The following is a 17,449-nucleotide window of genomic DNA, read 5'->3' on the forward strand; positions in this document are numbered from 1 at the left end:
ATTTTAACATAGTTTATTTGCATTTTAGCAAAGCATTTGATTCAATTCCTCATGAGGGATTATTGTATAGGCTGGAACATTTTCGAATTACTGGAAAGATTGTAAGATGGATTGTAGGGTGGATGTGGGCAGAAGGCAGAATATCCATTGTAATCAATGGATATTCTTCAGATTGGAGTAATGTAGAAGTGGAGTCCCCCAAGGATCGGTTCAAGCAAGGTTCATAGACTACTGTTGTTTCTTATTTTCATAAATGACATCGACAAAGGAATAAAGTGTGTGATGTCAAAATTTGCAGATAATGTGAAGATTGGGAGAGTTGTTAATGATTACTACCAAGCAGAACTCCTTCAGGATGATTTGAACAGGTTTCAAGAAAAGTGGGAGCTATATTTTAATGCAGAAAAATGCAAGGTCTTGCACTTGGGGAATAGCAATCCCCAAAATAAATTATATACCTAGTGGGGTTGATTGAAAAGCAGCAGAAGAAGTAAAAGATCTGGGCTTATGATATGGGCAGATATGAAGTTTTCTGAGTAGTGTAAACAGGTGGCCAAAAAGCCCATGGTGTCCTATCAATGTTTTATTGAACATTATACTGTAGAGATAATGAGATCATAATCTCACTTTATAACGAAATTGTAAGACTGCATTTGGAATAGTGTCCAAGTAATGAGACCTCATTTAAAAAAAGAAAATGAGCTTCTTGAAAGGGTCCAAAGACAGGCAACTCGCACATGGTCAGATAAGCAAAAGGGCAGCTGTATGAAAACAGGCTTTGATTAGGTGGTACAGAGCTTAGCAACCAGGCACCTTAGAGGGGATCTTATTGAGGTTTATAAGGCTCTGAGAGGGGTTAGTAAAATGAATGAGGAAGAATGTTCACTGTTTTAAAGAATTCCAGAACTAGGGGCCATAAATTAAAATTAAAGGGGAAGAGGTTTAGACGTTTAGACTGTAGGAAGTTTTCTTTTAGTCAGCGAGTCCTTGATTAATGGGTCAAGTTGCCTCAGCAGGCAGTTGAGGCTGACAGTTTGAAGAAATTCAGAGGTCAAAAGGATAGTTACTTATATGGGGAAGGGAATAATTTGTATTTTCTTTCTTTCTTTTTTTTTTTTTTTTTTTTTTTCTTTTGGATGATGAATCAAAAGCTTGTGGTTTCCTTGCACTATATGGCCATACTAATGCCAATACCAATACTATTCCTGTTCAACCTATGCTCTCAAATACACATTTTTGGAACTGTCACACTTCGGACTTAATCATTTGTGTAGTACAGCAAAACAATCTCCTCATTTCTGTCTGTTTCACTAATTTTTTTTTTTGCACTAATTTCAAATAGATATTACCATCAGCTGGCATGTCATCAATTCCATATAAAGGTAAAAAGTTGTATATATATTAGAGAAACATAAGCTGAATTTCATATGACACAAGCATATCTAACATAAGCACTGGGAAAGCAAAAATTAGAGTAGGAGTGTGTTATAAACCTAATGACCCTGATAAGTGCAATGGATAGCTGTACAGAGAAATAGAATGCTATTTTAGAATGTGTTATAATGGTGAATTTTAACTTTCCAGATATTAAGTAGAACTTGTGGATTGGTCACTCACACACAAGGAAGACTTTTGTGGATTTATTGGATGATTCCTTTCTACAGCATGTGAGAAGAAGCAAGAGAGTACCCTGATTGGATTATCAGCAGTGATAATGCATGTATTAAGAATCTGCACATAAAAGAACCAATAGGTGGCAGTGATTACAGTTCTATAAGAATGGAACCAACTGATGATGTTACCATCAGCAAATTCTAAATGGGAAGCATTCAAGAAATTAATCATAGAAGTTACAAGGCTTTCACACCACCTAAGAAATATTCTTCAAGGAATAGGCCTAAACTGATGTCAGATGAACATGTGAAACCCGTGGCAGAGAAGAAAAGTGTATGGGATGTGTATAAATTATCTAGCAACACAGAAGCCTGTTGTAGATATAAACTAGTCTGTAATCAAGTCACAAAGGAGATCAGACAAGCGGAGGCAGATTATGAGAAATCTTTGGCAAAGGATGCAAATAAAAACAGCAACGACTTCTTTACTTATGTAAACTCCAGAAGGAAGGGAATGAATCAAATTGGTCCACTTGATATTGATGGTTTGACTTTTGATGATCCTGCTCAGGTTGATGACAAACTGAATAAGTATTTTGCATCTACACTCACAGATGAGGAATTCTTTAGGGAAGAGAGTGCCAGAAGTTTATCAAGCTATGACCAGGAGCTAAATAATTTTGTAAGGCACTTAGGGTGGATGAGATCTGTCCAGTTCTATTAAGGGAGGCAATGAAGGAAGTAAGGAAACCCTTAGCCTTAATTATGACAGTATCCTTGGAATCAGAGGAGGTTCCCACAGATTGGAGATCAGCAAATATATCCTCAATTCACAAAGTTGAAAGTTGACATGAGTAATTACGGACCTGTTAGTTTAACTTCTGTTCTGGGAAAAACAGTGGAGTCACTGGTTAAAGAAGCACTGCAGGATCATCTAGACAAGACTGCAGTTATAGTTCACACACAGCATGGGTATGTTAAGGGGAAGTCTTGTCTGACCAACTTGATTGGATACTATGATGTGGTCACAACGGAACTGGATGCAAAAATAATTTTGATATCATATATACTTGGATTTTAGGAAATCTTTTGATACTGTTGCAGATGGAAGCCTACTGTACAAATTGGAGCAATATAGCATTAAGGGCAAGTTGCTGCTATGGATGGTTGAGTGGGACAAGACAGAGAGTGGTAATCAATGGACATGCTCTTAATGGACTAATGTTATTAGTGGAATCCCCCAAGGTTTGACGTTGTGGCCATTGTTCTTTTCTATATTTTTCAATGATGTTGATGAAGGCATATCAGTCTTAATGTCCAAGTTTCCAGATGATACAAAGGTTGGTATGCTGGTTAATGACAGTATGCAACTGCAAGAGGATCTAGAAAAGTTGGGGAGATGGGCTGAGAAGTGGCAAATGAAGTTTAACATCGAAAAATGCAAAACACTGCATATGGCTAGCAGTAACCCTAGAATAACATACCAACCAAGTGGTATTACACTCAGGGCAGTGGAGAATGAAAATTACCTGGAGGTAATTGTGCAGTCAGATACAAAGTTCTCTGAGCAATGCAGACAGCTACCAGGCAAGCTCATTGGGTTTTGTCAATGATATACAGGAACTTTGCTAGTTGGGATAAGGAGGTTATTATCCCTTTCCATATGGCAATGATCAGGCCACATCTTGAGTACTGTATACAGGTCTGTAGGCTTCATTTTAGGAAGGATGAGGAGCTGCTGGAATATGTACAGGGAATGGCAACGAGATTTGTGAGCAGTACAAAGGGGTACTCTACTCTTACTCATTTGAATTGAAGCATGTGGAGACTTAGACACCTACAAGTTTATTGTTGTTGTTTGGTTTTTAGGAGCATTAGCAACTAAGGCCATATTGCTCCAGGGATATGTGGTGGTCATTCCCTGACCTTTCCGCATCCTTCGTATTTGGTGGGCACGGGCTCGAACCCCGGTCTAATCAAGAAGCGTGTGCTATGCCCTGGTGCTCCTGCCCACCTGGTTACAGAGGCGCCCACCTGCAAGGTGATCTGATTGTGGTGTTTAGGGCTTTGAATGGATTGAGCAAGCTCAATACTGATGGAATTCTTCCCCTTACTCAGACCACACACATGAGGGGACACAAATTCAAACTGAGGAAAGACAGTTGAAGAATAGATGTACGGAAGTTTGCCTTTAGCAATGGATTGTTTATTGCTAGAACAACTTCCATGCATTGTTGTGGAAGTTGATAGTTTAAAGTAATTCAAGGAAGAATTAGACAGACTGTTGGAGGGGATGAATAGGTAAAATAGCAGGTGGCATTTTTTTTTTTTTTTTTTCTTTTCTTTTTGGCTGATACTGTATAAGCTTGCTTTCTTGCATCTTTTGCCACTGCTAATACTAATATGAATGACTGCAAAATAAATATATTTTCTGTTTGTACTCTGTGGTGATTACACAGGGTCAGATGAGCTTATAAGAGAGAGATAAGACAAGAAGATCACTGTAGTTAGAAGTGAAATACCAGAACTATGATCAGTTCACATGAATGTATTACTTTATCCTTACGTCTCACTACTTGGCTGTGTGTACTTTATTACTTAATTATACTGTATGCATATATTCGAGACAATGGACTTATCTGCTTCAGACAGGCACAGATATGCTGCAGGACACATCTCCAGGTAGTGAGACACTTTGGCAATCAAACCAAAAATGTCACTTTAGCAACTCAATATCTAAAACTTCACACAAGTGAAATTAATTAACAAATGAATGTTTATTATATTAGATTATAATATGTATATTAGACCTATTCATTTTCAATTTCATTATTAAATTTAGGCCTATTATAAGATCAGTTCACTGCCTTAATATAAATTAGAATTCATAAAGAATTTATATGAACAATTTTGCCCAATTCAAAATTATGGATATACATCAATAATAAAAATCATCATAGTGAAATACAAGAGTAAAACAAAACATAATACATAAAATAGTGTTATAATGTAATACTGAAAAGAAATATCAGATTGTATCTTAATACAAAACACTGTAATAAAATAAACTACATCAATTAATGAAATTTTTGATCAATGTGCTACCTGTGCAGATGAGTGGTGAACTTGGGGAGTAGTATATGTTTGATCTATTGTGAATTTGACTTACATGATCACTAATATGGAAAATTTCTTGTATTCTCTATCATGTAAACTCTCTGATCCTATATGGCCATCTCAGAAAATACACAGCAATTATTTATTTACTATATCTTAGACTGAGGGATTTCAAACTTCACTCTTAAATTTGAACCTTATTATTGATTAGATTACAGATATACTAAACTTGTTCACAGAGGAACAGATAATCATTATATTGGATATTATCTGAATGAAATTTAACAAAATTCCACAGGTAATCAGTTCTATTTTTGAATGTTGTGCAGGTGTCCATAATTTGGTGATGAAGTGTAATGTATGTTTGACCTTCTGTGGCAAGCACTACAGCAGCTCTTTACAAGTGACTAACGTACCATTGCCATATTATAATTTGGTTAAAAAAGTATGCATTGCTGATGCTTGTCATTGATGTCAATTGAACAGCATGAACCAGCAAGGAGTGGTATCCTTCTGCATTGCTGGTTGTATTGGACCTATTATTTTTATGATGCTTTTAAACTAATAAAGGCAAATCATGTGCCATACAGATGGATTTAAAAATCACCAAGATTCTGATCCACTAATCAGCCACAGTTACTGCTAGCTCCTCTTCTTCCAGCTTTAATTACACTTGAATTTGATTTTGTAATTCAGCATCATGTTAATCAAGGCTAAAAAATTAAATTCTTACAATAGAATTCTTAAATTCTTACAATAGACTTTTAGGAATATATTTTTGAAATTACAGGTCAAACAGCTATTTTTTTCCTATATGACATTGAAAGCATGCATCAACATACATACTTTTGTTTGTTTGTTTGTTTGTATTTTTTTAACAAATTATATGTATGATGGCCAATGGATTAGAAATTTACTAATTAATATAACTTATTATTTTTTAAAATTAAGATATATGATGTATTTTTTGGATATTAAATTTTGATATTATATTATATTTTATTTTATGATATTTCAGTGTGATGATTTTTTTATTTTTGCTATTTTATCAACACATTTCACTCTATTTTGGAGTTTTACCATTCTGATACAGTAAATCCTAGTATCCCATAGTTCGTATTTGACAATCACATTTGACATTATTAAACAAGCTTTGATTGTGACCGCTATGCCTAGTGGAGATAATGTGGCAACATGATAGTGAGATGTGATCAGAAAGTTCTTGGACTGAATTAATATTTAGGAACTGATGAAGCTTGCCGCTTTTTGGATGGATCATTTTGAAGTAGTCTCCTTGACACTATGCATGAATTACAAAGCTTCTGCAACTTCTGGAATTCCTTATATTCTTCTCTTAGAACTGCTAATAGTTTCTATGTTTTGTTCTAAATAATTTCCATATTCATTGCAAATCTGTGATTTTCAAGGGGGACACTTGAAGTTTGTGAAACAATAAAAATCACAAGCAGCTAAATCTGGTGAGTATGATGGATGGGGGTCCACAATGATGAAATGCTTCACAAGAAATTCTTGAATAGAAAGTGTCATGTATTCAAAGGCATTGTCATGATGCAAGCACCAATTCTCTAAGGTCTGCTTTTCTGGTTTATGCAATTGTTTATTTGAAAAGAACTGCACAATCCTTTATTAGTATTCCTTGTTTGCTGTTTGACCATGCAGAATAAATACATAAAGAACAATGCTCTGTTATTAAAATATGCAATAAATATGCTCTTTGGATTTGACAGAGACTGTCCTGTTTTTTTTTTTTAGGCCTTGGAGAAGACAGTCTTCCATTGAGAAGACTGGGCTTTTGTTTCCCAGTGATAGCCATACACCCATGATTCATCACCAGTAACAATGGAATAAAAAAAATTTGGGTCAGCAACAGCACGTTGAGGAAGCTCCTGACATGTGAGAAATGAGTGACCATTTCTCGAACGATCGTCAGTGAGGATGCAACGTACAAACTTTGTTTAAAAACCATCACAATTCCAAATATTGTGTTAAATTGATTGAAAAGTGCCATAAGAAATATGAAATGCAGTAACAAAATCACACAACATCACAGACTGTTAAACGTTAATCATTTCTGACCAAATCATGAACATGAGCAATTGAAGAATAGGGATTTTTTTTTTTTTTTTTTTTGAAACTGATAAGCAGGCCAGAGCAAGGATCACCTTCAAGGGAACAGCAGCTCTCTTAAATGTGAACCCACTGAAAGGTCTTTGAACAACACAGTATTTTCTATGAAAGCTGTGAACATTTCATGGTTTCTCTTGAACTTTTTCATAATTTGAAATACAAAATATTATCCAAATTAGCTGTTCAGTGGAATCACTCATTTAAAATGCAACAAAAGACATAAAACATGTATTCAGCATGTGGTAACTCAGGCAGACTGTAGATAAATGAGTGATTCACAAGTCATTAAATATTGTAGCAAGTTGCAACTTGCTGAGACGGCACCTCAATTTTGATACAATCCATTCCAGAACATTTTGATAACACCTTATATACTGATATACATGTAAATAAACCTTCATGCATCAGCCAATTGGGACCAGATCATCTAAAAGTGGAAGTCAAATGTTCAACAGACAAGTAGACATCAAAATTACATGCCAAGATTACTATATTTACTTTAAATAATAGGGCCATCCCTATGGCAGTGAAGGTGCTAGGCATGTCTGCTGTCTGTTGGGTAATTCAATGTTGGATAAATTGCCATTATATATCTGTGAAGTTCATGACAAATCATTATGATAAAGAAAACCATCTCTTTAGAGAAGTACTTGATATTCGTACATGCATCATGACAGTCGTGTAATACTGTATTAGAGATCATTGTCTTTATCAGAAAATTTTCCTTAAGGGATCTTTGTTTCCTTTTTCTTTTACAGAACAAGAATTGAAGTTCTGATATTTTAATTGGTACTTTTGTTATTGTTATTGAATTTATCAATTTATATTATTATTCAGTGTGTAAGATACTAGCTACATAACGTTGATGTAGTTTCTCTGTCTTCCATCAGCTAAAGAAAAGAGACAAAAGTCAGAAAAGTAATTTTCTCAAGGGCGAACTGGAGCAGAAGAATGGCAGTATCAACGGTATTCGGACAATCAGTGGAACAACAGCCAAAGGAGAATTTGATGACCTCATATCTGCCCTCAGAACTGGTGATGTGTTTGGCGAAGACTTCACAAAATATCGGCGGAATAAGCGACGAGGGAACAATACTCCAACGCATCAAACACTAGGACATTGTGAAGGTGGTCAATGGAGAAATTTAGCAAGGGAATCTAGTCGAGAAAGAGTTTTTACATCTCCTAGCCATAAGGTAAAAGGCTGAGAAGTATTTAGTGTTAAGAGTAAATAAACAAGCTCGACAAATCACCAGTCATATGTTTAATTGTATGAGAGTGCTTTATCTGAGAATTAATCACTAAGTATACGAGGGGAAATGGAGAAAAAAGGATTAGACGCCTGTTATCCGAGTGAAAACCTTTATTGCGCCTTCCAACTTTTCCTTCAATGGACTATTGAGTGCTCTGAGCCAAAGACGTGATTTATATGTATGTGCAAGCAAGTGTATATGCGTGCGTACGTGCGTGCGTGTATATGATAAATACAATACTGCACTCAGTCAGCCAGGATTGTCTTCTAAGGGCAACTGACCTATGTGGTGCCAAATTCCTCCACTCTGTGCCCATTGTTGTACACTGTCAACAGAGAACTAATATATAGTAATGTTTCTATTGCCTGTAGTATATCGTCACATCTCACACCAGTGTGAACACTGTGTATGTATGAATGTATGTATTATGTACATGAGTGAGTGTCTTCTTTTTGCTAAACTTCTTTATATATTTTGTACGGTAAGTGTATTTTAATATATACGGCAATGTTCTGTAGATATTATGTTGCTTTTCTACTTATTTCTCTATCTAATTTATATTTGTTACTGTATGTTAACACTTTCAGTATGTTAACATTTGTGATAATTTTACAATGCCAAGTGGTTTTACACTCATGTATTGTCAAGAGTAATGACCTAAAAAGATTGACTGACAAGTCAACAGAGCATTACACACAGAGTTATAATAAAAATATTATGTCCACCATGCATGTTAAGTTTCTTTTACTTTTACGTATACATACCCTTCAAATCTAAGAAAAAGGTCCACAAGTATTTCAAATACCAAAACTTCCAATCTTCCTAACAATGTAATTTATCCTCATCAACTGAAAATTAACTTGAAGAATGCATTGGAGGGCAAATGTTAAGGTAAGGTAACAATGGCCAAAGAGCAGTAGTTTGCAAAATAATAGATACAAGTCAATAAAATTAGGTACTGGAAGAACATTATCCTATAGTACACCAATATCATGTATGAAATTATTGGTAAAACGACATTTCTGAAATATACAAATTAACTCATGAGTACCTCTGCTGAATTCTCATCTTCAGAATCCATGCAGAGTAGGTTGTAGATCTTAATAAGAGGGTCATTCAAAATGTAATCTACTTCATAATAAAGAAACAACATAGCTTTAATTTTTCCCCCTCAATATACACCCCTTCTTGATTTCAAGACATGCCATCTACTTTGAGTGCAAAGAAAAAATGCCTGACAAAAAGAAGTTAGGGATTTTTAACTGAAATCTTCAGAAATCTGAAGATTCTTCAGATTTCTGAAGAAGAAATAATCACCTGAAAGCTATAGGTCTGGACTGTAGGGCAGCCTGTTTAACTTCTAGAATCTGCAATCTCTCAAAGCAACAATTGCTTAATGGGACTTGTGTACAGAAGCAATGTCATCAAGAAGCAACCCACATATCAATTTACCTTCTTCCCTGTTCTTTTTACGAAACCCCTCTTAAATTTTTGGGAACAGCAGCATGGGCATTTCCAGAAATTATGTGACATATGTTGGGATATCTTTTATATCCCAACAAATGGCAGCACCCATGATGTTACCAGCGGAGGATTGAGCCCTAAATTTTTTGGGCGATGGTGATCCATGATGCTTTAAATGCATGGATTTGCTGTGTTTTTTGGATCCTTATGAAGAATCCATATTTCCTCAGCAGTTACAATTCTGGAAAGAAACCCATGTGAATATGCATCATGCATGTGTAAGTGTAAATTTTCTCACAAAAACACCAATAGCAAATTCCGATTTAGAATTTGATATTGGTAACATAGTCAGTTGGTCCCACTGTATAGAATTTAAAAAACTTCTGAGACCACTGTAGTCACCTTTACGAAAGCAAAAACCGTTCTCTTTACCTCTAATAGTAGTTGCATCTTTGTGCAAATCCCACATCAGTACACTGTGATCACTGTCACTTAGTGGTTCCTTTATTGGCAGATTCTTAATGCATGAATAATCACTGCCGATAATATCAAGAGTATTACTCCCATCTTGTTGCCTCTCGAACATGCTGCTGTAGAAAATAATCATCTAATAAATCCATAAAAGTCTTGCTAGTGTGTAAGTGACCAACCCACAAGTTTTAGTCTACATCTGGGAAGTTAAAAGTTATAAGACAATCTGATTTACTGACCCACTCTATTTCTCTGTACAATTGTTCATTGTACTCATCAATATCATTATGCCTATAACACACTCCTACTCTCAACTTTACTTTCCTAGTGCTTATGCCACACCAAACTGGCTCAACACTATATAGTACTTCATACAATTCAACTATAGATTTCTTCAAGTGAATTAGAACTGATTAGTGAACATCAGAACATCACATTGGCCCAGTGTTCTAATTTCAGTTGATAAATTCACAATACACATTGAAATTGCTCTTCTATATGCATTGAAATGAAAGGTATGGGTTATTTGGAATTCATATTAGCTCTGAATGGGCAAAAGCCTGTGAAAGAGAAACCTGTGCAGAATAATTCTTACCCAGGACAATTTCAAGCAGCTGTTACAGAAGAAAATGTTGTCTTCTTCTTCCTAATCCAGCCAATTTCATTAGGCTGGATTGGCGTGACCACATGATGAATCATGTGGTCATGCCAATGGGACCAGCTTCCTATTCACATGATGAATCATGTGGATAGGAAGCTGGATATCAGTCATTGTCCATCTATACTGCAACCACAAGAGACTGCATTACAGGAAGATCTGCATTAAGTTTTTTTCCAAAATGTCTCAACAATGAAACATTTGCAAATAGCATTTTGTCTGCAACATCTAACATGATATGCAGAGGAAGAAAATGATTTCTTTGATCGCATAATGACTGTGGATGAAAAAAGGTGCAGTGACTATATGCCAAGAGTAAATGACACAGCGCACAGTGTAGATTCGGCATCATCACAACTGAAGAAATTTACCGCTCTCAGTGGCACTGGGAAAATAGTGCTCAGGTTTACATTTAGGCTGTCTGCAATCAAGGCACAAAGTCAAAGCATGTCCTGTATCTCCCCATTTAACAGGATGGGATTTAAATTAGTGATTCAAGCATCTGTAATGTTTTGACTTGCAGACTGCCGCTGAGCGATTTCATGCACAGAAGTTAAACAGATAGCTTGTAATATAATGTTCAAATTCTTGTTTTTCATTTCAGATCTTATGCTCCACAATGAAAACAAGTAACCAGACACCTATCTGAGGGTGTTGTTTTGTTACCCGAAAACTGATGACCATGCACATGCAAAATTAGTCTTTTCAAAGCATTCTGCACATGCTCAAAGGGATTCAGTACTGCAGAACTTGGTGACTATTTTCTGACTCCAGTCAGAAAATATATTCACCCTGAAGTTCCTGCCAGTTCAGCTCTTGTGGTTATCCAAATGTACATTTACATTTTTTTTTTTTTTTTACATTCTTATTAACAAGTGGTCCCTAGCCAGAAACTGGCAAATCTGCTATATATATACATACATATTATATTATATACAGATTCAATGTCATAAAGGTGAAATGAACATATAGCATGTCCAGACAAAATATCACATCACATAAATAACATCACACAACTAATCAGAAATATAAACTGTGGCACAAGGAATGACAAGACAATCACATGGCACAATGAGCCATATGACATGAATAAGTTCAAATGTGGCACAAGTAACCACAAGACAAGCACATGGCACAAAGGAGCCATATGACACGAATAAGTTCAAATGTGGCACAAGTAACCACAAGACAAGCACGTGGCACAAAGGAGCCATATGACACGAATAAGTTCAAATGTGGCACAAGTAACCACAAGACAAGCACATGGCACAAAGGAGCCATATGACACAAATAAGACCACATTTGGCACAAGGAGCCATTGGAAGTTAACATGGTTTGGTTTTTGGTTTTTGGTGCAAAAATAAAGTCAACATGAGATGAAAACAAATACTAGTATGGTCACAAGTAACTACATAAATTGTCAAATGATATTTTCCTGTTTGCAGAAGAACATGATGATCATTAACTACAAGGTCAATTACACAGTTTATTTCAGCATCCCAAACTGTTACACAGAATTCATGTCAATAGTCTATAAGCCTTCTACTGTTCTTTCCTCAAGTTCAGGCTGTCCAAGAATGCTCATCACTTCCCAACCTATCGTTTTATTTCCAAATGTACTTTTTTTTTCCTTTTTTACTAGCAAGCGGCCTCTAGCCAGAAACTGGCAACTCCACTATATAAATATATATTATATACAGATAATTTACACATCCATATGATATACAGATAATATATACATTCATATGATATATAGAAATATAAATCAAAAATATAAATTGTGGCACGAGGAACAGCACACGGCACAATGAGCCATATAGCATCATTATGACACCAGGTCAATTACACTGTTTATTTCAGCATCTTTAACTGTTACACAGAATTCATGTCAATAGTCTATAAGCCTTCTACTGTTCTTTCCTCAAGTTCAAGCAGTGCTAATCTTCTCTGGAATAATTTCTTAAAAAATTTTTGAAAGGCCTGGAAATCTTCCTCAGTCTTAATTAATTGAGCCTCATTTCCCCCAGTCAGGTGAGCAAGATTGGGACTATCAAATAAAAATTCATTTCTGAGATCCAAGTACTCAGGACAATAATATAAAACACGACTCCATGTCTCCAGAGACGTGCAGTGACATTGCAACCTTTCCGAAACACCCAGCTGATTCAGCTTTGCTAAAAATGAGTCATGACAGGTTAATAAAAACAGTTTGTAGATTCCACACAAACCATTTTTCTGGTGGACATCGACAACAGAGGGGAAAGAACCTGCGAGTTATTTCACCTTTATTTGAGTTAGCCAATCTATGATTCCAAAGAGTCATTAAGATATCTAAGATTTGCTTGACCTCATTCTTAGGATCACTAGCCAAATCCAACTCAATATCATGAATAATAAAAGGAGTACCACACCAAATGTTGAAAGTCATTACTCTGTAAATCAGAAAGAGGTCAATTGGCATTTTCCTTGTGACAATCTGTAGCGCATCAGTGGAGACAGTTCTACAAACTACAGCCATCTTCAGGAGCATCATCCTCTCATTGGAATACTGTTTTCTTATATATTTTTCAAGATTAGCATAGTCTATCCAAGCTGAGATACCATAAGAAACAATAGGAAGGAAAACACAGTCGTAAAGAAGAGATAGTGCCCTACCTCTAATACCCCATTCCTTCCTAGTAATTCTTGCTATCATACTAACAAATTTTGCAACCTTTTCAGATAGAAAATTGATATGGGTGTCAAATCCAAGACAGTATCTTGGATTTGACACCCATTATTAAATATCTTGGAGTCTTCATTGACCTCCGTCAATGAAGACTCCAAGATATTTAATATTCTTAATGGACTTTAAACTTCCACAACCAATCAGCACATGAGGTTCTCTAGGAACAGATAGCTTTAGCAATAACAGTTCCCCTTTAGCAGTAATATTTTTGTTTTTCACCTGGATATTGTTAAATTATGGAAGTAATACCAAGCATTCAGTTCTTTTTTTATTTCATTAGATCATTGTTCAATTTGTAGCCATGAAGAGCCTTCAACTAAGATTACAAGGTCATCTGTGTACACAATCACATGAACATGACTATATTCCTTTCATAACCAATCCTCTAATACCAATTTCTACATTAGTGGCCCAAAAACAGATCCTTGCGGACATCCTTGAATAGCAGATCTAGTTACTGAATTTCAACTAGACAATTCTCTTACTTAACAGTAAAAGATCTTTCCTTAAAATAATCCACAATGACACTATAAAACTGATGGGATCATTTTGCAAGGTGAAGCATCAATAACAACACACTGTCCCAAGAGATATTATCAAAAGCCACATCAAAATCAACGAAAATACCAAGAACATATTTTGCATTTAAATCTCTAATTATTATTATTATTATTATTATTATTAGCCATATGGTGCAAGGAAGCTTTAGGCTTATGCTGTACCAGCAAAAAAAAAAAGAAGAAATTCCTGTGTTACCCTGAGAAAAAGACTGAGAGACAAAGAAAGAAGGAGAGAGAGAGAGAGAGAGAGACAGAGAGAGAGAGAGAGAGAGAGAGAGAGAGAGAGAAGTAGAAGGGAATCACCAAGAAAGCAAGAAAGAGAAGAATGATGATATCTAGCTCAGGACCCTGGGTTTGCCAAGCCCATACTCACCAGATGTGAGCCCTAGGGAATGATCAATTTAACCAAAGATTTTAAAGCATTCTCTGTACCACAACCAGAAGTAAAGCCATATAGTTTATTTGAGAACTCCAAATTTTCTTGCATATATTACAATATTCACTGTGAAAGCATGCGTTCATAGACCTTGCCCAAACCTGGAGTTTTAGGCTTTTCAGGTGACTTCAAAATAATTTTAAGAAGAGCATCCTTCCAAGGCAAGGGAAGAATTCATTCAAGCAGGCTTTGTTGAAAACCAGAAGAAGATGCTCAGAAAACAGTTTGAAGAAAAGCTTAATAACTTCTCCTTCAATGAGGTCCATACCAGGACACCTGTTATTACGAATTTTGTTAACAGCTGAATTAAGATCTTCCATTGAAATTGGTTCATCTTGAATATTGCTAACACAACCATAATCTAACTCAGTACTATCAGAATGCTCCACCCCCTCTATCCATTGACTAGGTGATCAAGCATAACATTAATACTGCCGAGCCAATCTACAGTTTCAGAGTCTCCACAATGCATAGAACTTATCACATCCCCAGATGGCCTTAATTTGTGCAAACACAACTTATAACCAATACCCCATGGATCCACCATTACCAGCTGTTTGCACTAAGTTTTTCCATGCATCAAATTTCCTTTTAGCTATTAAACGGGTATATTTTCTTTTGATCAATTAATACTCAGTTTTCAACCTAGCTGTAGATTCTTTATTATCCCACAATTTCTGATGTTGTAAATTCTTATGCACCCTGTTGACCTGCCTCCAGAGATCAGTAAGATCAGAGGACCACCATTGCACCACAGCACGTTTACTTTGCTTTAATTCCATTGACTCCCTGGAGGCATCAGATAACTTCTGTTGTAATAATTGAACCAAATCAAATGCATTAATCCTATCCAACTCAGTTAATGACATTTCACCAAAAATTGTCCTAATAAATATGTCAAACTTTCCCAGTCAGCATACTTAATCATAAATCTTTGAAACTGTAACAAATGAGGCTCAATAAATCTGCTTTTAGCACAGCCTAAGTTGAAAGTAATCGCTCTGTGATCGCTGTTAATCCAATCTGGTTTAAATTGTCAATTAGTATGAAATTGAAGGCCGCACTATTGGTTAATGTTACATCTATGTTAGACTCACCATTATTAGCCCAAAACGTCGGTTCATTACCAGGCTTATTAATGATCTCAAGTTTAGATGAGGATATCAGCTCTTCCAATAATCTGCCTCTGCATCTGTAAATCTAGAATGCCATAAAAGATTTTTAGCATTTTAATCCAGACAGATAATCACTGTTCTACCTTTCAATCTGAATAATGCCTCTTCCAAATAGCTAAGAGAGCAATGAAGGTCTGCATCAGGCTGACAGTACATAGATATAATGAAAAATTGTCCCCAACTAGCTTCAATATCAACACAGACTGCATACGATGCACATAAGGAATCAATTCTGGTCACAACCAGATCAGAGCTGAAAATTAGAATAGAGCCCTTAATTTGTCACAGTTCTTTGAGATAATTCTATTAGAGTTGGGATATCCAGTTAGCTGACCTCTATAAACATAAGGTTCCTGAACAATGTCATTCCTTTCACGCTCACAAACTAATCTTAGTTCAACTGCTACAGATCTTGCAGACTACGCATTAATTTGGAGAACCTTGAGTTCCCCATATATATTATTTCTATGGGTAAGACTGCTATTGCTCATTACAGTAAAGTGCAGAATACATTGTTTCCTTAGTAACCTTCAGTGCAAATATGTATTCAGGACACTTCTTATCTCTAAACAAATGAGCAGCAGACCTATTTTTCGCACTATATTTGGAACAACACTGAGGTTTGTTTTTATTTTTACAGAATTTGAAATTATGATCCATCACACCACAATGACTGCAAACTGGCATATCACTTCTACATATCTTAGAAGTGTGCCGTACTTTTGACAGTTATAGTAAATGGTAACCAAATGAAATTCTTTAAACCTGTAGGACAACAATCCAATAAAGAGCCATGTTTGTTTATCAACAAACTTTTTAATTCTACAGGATATTTCCAAGATCCAGTTAATTCCATTTCTGTTTTTGTTTTCATTAGAAAAAAATATTTTCACCTCATCACTGATGTCATCTCTGCATAGACCCATATGTATTAGGTTTCTTTCATATAACTCATTAAGTAGATCTTTATTTATGTCCTTAATTAAATCATACAATATTATTTTTAAACCAGGTTTCTTAGGCTTAGTGATATTCAATCTCAATTTCTTTACAAGATCATTTGTCCTAATACCCTCAAGCTCCTTTTTAGACTCTATCTCAATCGCAATACTATTGTCAGGTAGTCTTTGCATTCTCCTAATTTGTACCCTTTTATGTGACTTTTCCATGGTTTTAGAGACTGCTTTTATCCAAATGTACATATGGGTTGGAAAGTGATTAGCATTCTATATATTTCCATATCTTTTATGAAGATATGGGGATATTTAGCCTAACCATTTTCGTGGTTTGGCTCATATGTATGCATCTTAAGCTCCAAATCAACTACGTCTATGAGTTATCAGTATATTGTATCTGTAAACAGCATATATTCTGTAGTTGATTTGGCTGTTTTCTGGGAAATTGACCGTAAAAACCCAAGTTTCTGGTAGGAAAAAAACCACAAAACTTTTGTTTGAGACCAACTAACTCACCCATTCTGAAAATAGCAATAAAAATTCCTACATCATTGATGGCATTTGAACTAAGATCTTTTCCAAGCAGTATGAGGAAGACAGTGATTAAATTCACAATGCTACCTGCAAAGACCATGGTTTTCGAAGACTGAAAAATAATCTTGTATAGACAATAATTCCACATCCATGAAGCAATGAGAGAAACTGTCAAAAGATACCACCATCAGCAAAAGAAATATTTTTATTAACAGGCAGGGTGTATGTAGGAGGTGGGACAAAATAACTTGACAGGTAGTAAATAAGATATAATCACCATCCACCCCAAATCGGCTGGAAAATGTCAGGGTTGAAAGATTCAAACCCTCTCAAGAA

At 35.6% G+C, this 17,449-nt stretch overlaps 1 protein-coding gene across 3 annotated transcripts in view; it reads left to right on the forward strand.

The window, feature by feature from the left end:
• The window catches only part of LOC150084557 (disheveled-associated activator of morphogenesis 2-like), a 575,048-nt gene extending 566,475 nt beyond the window's left edge, over positions 1-8,573 (forward strand). For all 3 annotated transcript variants that reach the window (XM_090375315.1, XM_090375314.1, XM_090375316.1), the window contains exon 25: positions 7,769-8,573. In XM_090375315.1, coding sequence (XP_090231441.1) covers positions 7,769-8,086 — 318 coding nt within the window. In that variant the 3' untranslated portion in view covers positions 8,087-8,573. The remainder of the gene's footprint in view (positions 1-7,768) is intronic.
• The last annotated feature ends 8,876 nt before the right edge of the window (positions 8,574-17,449 follow it).

Source organism: Mastigoproctus giganteus, chromosome 6 (genome assembly GCF_048544385.1).
Source record: "Mastigoproctus giganteus isolate SK-2022 chromosome 6, ASM4854438v1, whole genome shotgun sequence".
Lineage (NCBI taxonomy): Eukaryota > Metazoa > Arthropoda > Arachnida > Uropygi > Thelyphonidae > Mastigoproctus > Mastigoproctus giganteus.